This window comes from Sinocyclocheilus grahami, unplaced genomic scaffold, assembly GCF_001515645.1.
Source record: "Sinocyclocheilus grahami isolate Dianchi unplaced genomic scaffold, SAMN03320097.WGS_v1.1 scaffold1196.1, whole genome shotgun sequence".
Taxonomy (NCBI): Eukaryota; Metazoa; Chordata; class Actinopteri; order Cypriniformes; family Cyprinidae; genus Sinocyclocheilus; species Sinocyclocheilus grahami.
In genome coordinates, this window is record NW_015506375.1 from 91,079 (window position 1) to 97,525 (window position 6,447).

Sequence of the window (6,447 nt, forward strand, 5' to 3'; positions counted from 1 at the left end):
TTTAAAAGAATATTTTATATTGAATATTGATATTTTAATTCAGCAAGGATGCATTAAACTACAGTAAAGACATTTAAGATGTCTGGAGTAATGACTGCTGAAAACTGAAAATAAATACATATTAAATTAAGTCGTTAGAATGAAAACTCTTAATAGTAAATATGTGTTCCCTAAAGTGTAACCAATTATATATATTCTTGCCGAATGGAAAAAATAGGTCTGGATTTGAATCCCGTTCCCTTTCATGGTAAATAAAAACTATACCACCACCACACTGTCCTGTTTTACACTTTTTTTCTGAAAGTGGCATTCAATATCTACTTGGTTTAAGGATCTGAGGGGTTTGTCAGTTTGAATGGGCATGCCGCTAGTGATTGTAACTTCTCCATCTTGGAATGCATGAGCTTTTTTTTCTCACTGTCAATGCAGTCCATCCATGAATCACAATGCTACGTTCACCCCAACGCCTATTTCAGTTGTTACAACCTGACAAGCGGTTTACAACAACTCTCTCTTTTGCCAGCATGTTCTTTTCTACAGCTGACCTGCTCACCTCAGATCTGCAGCAGGCAGCGCAGTGTGCTTGATGTGCAGGTCAGTATCGATTTTTAGGATTGAGAGAAAACAGCAGCTTTATCGTTCTCCATCTCCCCCTCTTTGGCTTCCTTCCAGACTTCACACATCTCTTCAACATTATCCCTTGTTTATTCCTTTTATATGTGTGACTTATAGATTTCCTTCTGCCTAGCTCTTATCTATGGGTGTTTCTTTTTTTTAGCATTGGAGCCTGTAATGCATGCATACTCTGATCATTCCAGGTCATGAGGGCACATCGTCTTATTTTAACTACCGATCTGTGGTGGAAAACATTCATGTACATGCAGACTACAAAAAGAAATTGGAGACATGGGCCGCATACCAATTTGCATTTGTCACTGACACTGTGATAGATTTAAAATGAGGAGACACAGCCTCCAAAGATTTTAATAATAATTAAATAATAATTAAAATACAAATGTTAAAAAAACAACTGTCTTGTCTCGCTATTGTATGTCAAAACACAATTTTAAGATGTATCAGTTTGTCACAGATTTTACGTCCCTGCCTCATATACTTAAAACTTTCCATCTCTAGTCAAGTATGCACTTTTAGTGCAGAATAGAAGTATGCAAACTGGGGTGCAGCTTTGAGCTAAACTTTTAATGACAAGAATGGCTTGATTCAGTCTTGTCTATTCGAACACAAAAACATATGCTCTATGCAAACATCTGGCTCGATCAGTGTTGGTGGTGACAGAGTATTTTGTCTGCTTGAAATCTGCCCATGCACACTTGAAAAAATTATATTCAAGTAAGAATATTTAACTTACATGGTCTCATCATTGAGGAACTCCAGTTTGCCAGCCACCTCTTCATAGTCTTCTCCAGCTTTGGCATTTCCCTCCGTAGTGTGGTACGGTACTGCCACCTTCCCCCTTGCTCCAGATGTTCTGTGGACCTTCACCTGCATGATGCCCACACTTTCGCTCACTCGTGTGGAATTGGTCTCGAACGTGAAGATCCCCGCGTGGTCATCATCGTAAATGGTCACCGTGGCAGTGTATGTGTTACCTAGGGCAGCTTTGGGAGGAACGTGGCTGGACCCTATAATGCTGTTGCCTGGCGACACCGCATTAGGGTCGAGGACGGAGACCTCGGCACGGTGGACAACACGAGGGTTGCTGAGATGTACGTAGAAATGCTCATCTTCTTCGAATATGTCATCGTCAATCACACCGACTGTCAGCTCCTTCACCGTCTCACCCGGTTTAAAGACCAGAGTGCCCTCGGCGAATTCATAGTCTGATCCTGCGTTAGCAGTGCCATCCTCTGTGCGATAGTCAACCTAGACACAGGAACAGTTTCTACTGTCACACAGCTAAAGTGCTGAGGAAGCAATGCTATCTTTTTATATTCAGAAGAGGTACAGTAAGTGTATGGGGAGGGGTCTTATACATAGAGTCTGTTAAAATGTAACCTTTTGCAGAGGATATGTAATAATTTAAAGATTCAAACGACAACAATAATAATAATAATAAATAACAATATTAATAAAAAATAAACTATAAATATTAATCATATTATATAATAATAACAACATAATAGATATTTAAATTGTATACATTTATTATAATTATTATGCTGTATTGTTGTTGTTATACCACATATAATAATAATAAAATAATAATAACTTATTTCTACAATACACTGTATGGGTCAAAATTATCGATTTTTCTTTTATGCCAAAAATCATTAGGATATTAATTAAAGATCATGTTCTATGAAGATATTTTTGTAAATTTCCTACCGTAAATATATCAAAACTTCATTTTTGATTAGTAATATGCATTGCTAAGGACTTCATTTGGACAACTTTAAAGGTGATTTGCACCCTCAGATTCTAGATTTTCAAATAGTTGTATCTCAGCCAAATATTATCATAAACCATACATCAATGGGAAGTTTATTTATTCAGCTTTCAGATGATGTATAAATCTCAATTTAAAAAAATTTACCCTTGTGACTGGTTTTGTGGTCCAGGGTCACAATTATTATGTGGTTTTATAATTTTTTATTTAATAATATAATAATAACAATACAAAATCATATATAATAAATAATAACAAAATTATAATTTTTATTGAATTCTTAGTCTATGTGGTATTATTAATATTAATAATAATATAATATATTTCACCGTCTTATCAACACCACTTAAAATAACTGAAACTAATTTCCTGTGGTAAACGTCACAATTGAAAGGTTTAAATAATAAAATGAGCTAATCTGAAATCTGTTAAAACAGTGTCATTTAATTGCTCATCTCCTAAGTGCTGTAATTATTTAAAATAGCTCTGAGAGTACATCCTCGCTGCTGGGAATCATGTAGGTTTCTGGCCTCAAAATGATATCACATCCATATAATTAAAGTACAATCACAGCAATGTAATCACAGTACTGTTGGGTAAAGACAGCGGAATCATTACCTTGACAGTGCAGCCGCTGTCTCCACCATGTCGGGTCACAGAGAGTTTTAAAGAGCCGCAGTTCTCAAAGCATTGATAATGAGTGGGCTCAAACTCCAGGTAGATGGTGTGAGGGTCTTCTTCTTGGGCATTAGCCTCATGGCAGCTCACCACCTTCCTGGCTTGGTCCGCAGCATGCTTCTTGAGGATGTTCCCCGCTCCGATCATCATGCGAGTAGCCTGGATGCGATAGAAAGCTCGACTCTTCTGCTGTTGCACTAGCACTTGATAGTTCGCCATCTCAATCAGCTGCTCCATGTCCTTCTCCGGGTGTCTTTGCTTGAGTTCCTTCAACGTACGAGCCATCTCCCTCCTCGCCTCCTCTTCTTCCCCTCCACCTCCTTCCTCCACCCCAGCCAGCATCCCATCAAGTGCCTCCTTGTGGTGGGAATTGGAACCTTGGCCGTCCATCTCCATATCCATCTTGGTGAACATGCCGTCACCCTCCGTCTCAATGATGATCCCACGGTTCTTATCAGCACGGTAGCGCTTGTGGACGTATTTGTAAAAGAGCAAACGACGGTCAGCGATCCAGGCCTGAACCACACAGAGCGGAAAGAAGAGGAAAGTAAGCACGGCCTCCCAAACTTCCACTACACCAGGAGAAAAGACAGAGAGGATCAAGTAGAGCCAAATGTAGGCGAATATGCTCCAGGCTGCCGTCACAAAGAAGACCCTCAAGTGTTTGATTTTGCGTACCTCACCATCTGGGACCACGTAAACACAGAGGGCGATGATGATGAACATGTTGAAGGCAGCGCTACCCACAATTGTGCTCGGGCCCAGGTGACCAGCCTCAAACTTGTGCCCACAGACCTCAATCACGGATAACAGGATCTCAGGGGCCGACGATCCCAAAGCCATGAGGGTCAAGTTGGAGACTGTCTCGTTCCAGATGCGTACGGTCGCAGTGGTGGTCTCTCCATTGGGTTTCTTGATCGTTATCTCCTTCTCTTGAGATGTAATCACCTCGATGGATGACATGAACCGGTCGGCGATGATGGACATGCCCAAGAACATGTAGATGAGGGCCACAAAGTAGACGATGGCACGTGCCACCTTGTCGCCTACAGAGGGGTTCTGGGGGTTCCATACCGGCAGGACGACACCCTCAGAGCAGCTGTCCTCCCCTGAACAGTTCCCCGGGCTGCTGTGGGCGTCGCCACCGGCCTGAGAGAGATGGGCGAGCCCCAAGAGGAAGATCAGGAGGAGGAGAGAGGAAAGGCAAGGAGTTAAGGAGAAAGGGGTCGAAGGAAAGCGAAAATGAAGCATGGTGGCAGTGTAGCGGTAACTGTGTCCACCAGTCGCAGAGATGACGATCAATAAACCTCTGAAACACACAAAAGCACCAGAATATTCACATTGGTGAGAATGACAATTCAAAAAGAACCTGTTAAGTGTATCTAAATGTAACATTGACATTAAGAACAGCTTCAAAGTAGAGGTCTGCATTCCCGCGGGACCTGACGCAACTGAGTGAAGCTTTGAATTGCTGGGTGAGAGTGGGATGACAGTGATTTGTGCGCTGGAAGCGGGAGAAAGACATGACTGGTGGGACTCAAACAAAATATAAATATCTAAATTAAAGTTACTTAAAGGGGTCATGAACTGAGAAATCAAAATTCCATTGATCTTTTGATATATAAGAGGTCACTGTGCTATAAAAACATCATGTATGTTTCAGAACTCAAAACTCTAGTTAGTCTAAAAACAGCTTATATTGAAGCCAGTCTGCCAAAACAACAGCTTGTGGAATGTACAACTCTATGATGTAATAGTGTAGCTAAACACTGCCTCCGCAGAAGAAGATTGACGCCTGCTTCTACATCGCTGCCTGTTTAGCCACGTAGTAGGTAAATGACAAGAGTGGCAAACGCAGGTCTACACAGAAACCAAACTATAAGGATGCTCCGAAAACAACAAGATGCTGTGCAGTGCCAAATTGTGGAAAAAAACAATGTTTGCGTTGCCTTCCTTCTGATCCCAACATTAAGAAAGAGTGGATGAACTAATAACTTATGAACTCTTAGAAGGGTTGCATCTCAGAGAGCACAAACTAGTCAACCCTATAACAATATGATCATTCCTGACAAACTGTACCCATCTGACCACTAAAAGGAACGAAAACATAAAATGCAACAATACTTCATATAATGTGGAAATAAGACCTTATCTATTTTATATTGTATTCACTTAGCCTTTGAGTTTAACCTCTTAGTCACGTGTGAAAGATTTGTAATCTGTTTCCATGGGGGAAAAAAATCTAATTAAAGTTGTTGACATGTTATATCAAATAATTCACAATGATATAAGGAACCTTTTTTGCAGAGCGTTAAAGGGGCACAGGATTTTCTTTCATTGAAGGCTGTGAAGTTATCTTCTCTACTTCCTGCCATGCACTCTTTTTCTCATGCAATGATCAAGGCCACCATACTAATGTTCACGTATAGACCTTCTACACATTAATTAACAGACACAAGACAAAAAAGTTTGCCTGCTTTATTGAGAAAAAAGGCATGCTCTATAGCTCTGTAGACAAAGAGCTCTCCTACAAAGAAAAATTCATTTATATATTAAAGAAAACCCCCAGATGTCGGGAACACAGATGTCTTTTCAGTCTGGATAACACCATCCTTGAACACAGAATGAAATTCTACTTTATAAATCTATCAACTTCAATATGTGTGCAAGCTATTTGAAAGTGTGACATATAGCATATCTTACATACAGTTCTATATCAAACTGAAATATGGGGTCTACAAGAATATAGAAAATATGAGAAAAAAATAACTGAATCAGGAGCTGAATACAGGAGTTATGCAGATACACCCTAAAAATTCAAAGAAAAATTACAATGTACACTAACATTAAAAAGTTTGGGGTGGGTTTATTTATTAAGATTTATGAAAGTCTGCTTACCAAAAATGCATTTATTTAGGAACAAGATTTAGGATATATTGTAAATGCTGACAATCCTGCCAATAAATTAACTTTATTGTTTCCTGTCAGTGTCAAATTTTCTCTTTGGAGTGTTACAAGCTCTTGGTGCATAAAGAAGATCTGTAAAGTTGCAAAGACTAAAGTCTCAAATCCAAAGAGATATTCTTTATAAAAGTTAAGAGTCAACCACGCCTACCTAAAACGGCTCGTTCCAACACCCCTTCACATGTCTACGTCACGATGTGGGAAGATTTGCATAACGTCGCCCAAATGTTCACGCAAAGAAAGAAGGCGTAACTTTTATTCTCGCTGTAGTATTGTTGCTGCCACCGCCGCCATGTCGTGAAGACGCTGTGTGTTTCGTTTTGAAAGCGAAACTACTTTGTTTGGCCTTCCAAAAGAGGACGATATCTGCTGAGGAAATACATCAACTTCGCGCTGTG

At 39.9% G+C, this 6,447-nt stretch overlaps 1 protein-coding gene across 1 annotated transcript in view; it reads right to left on the reverse strand.

Annotated features, from left to right (window-relative positions):
* The window catches only part of LOC107567908 (sodium/calcium exchanger 1-like), a 125,783-nt gene that overhangs the window by 82,473 nt on the left and 36,863 nt on the right, over positions 1-6,447 (reverse strand). Inside the window, exons 2-3 of the mRNA XM_016253694.1 lie at positions 3,026-4,394; positions 1,370-1,884 (exon numbers count right to left, since the gene is read on the reverse strand). Of these exons, the coding sequence (XP_016109180.1) occupies positions 1,370-1,884; positions 3,026-4,336 (1,826 nt within the window). The 5' untranslated portion in view covers positions 4,337-4,394. The remainder of the gene's footprint in view (positions 1-1,369; positions 1,885-3,025; positions 4,395-6,447) is intronic.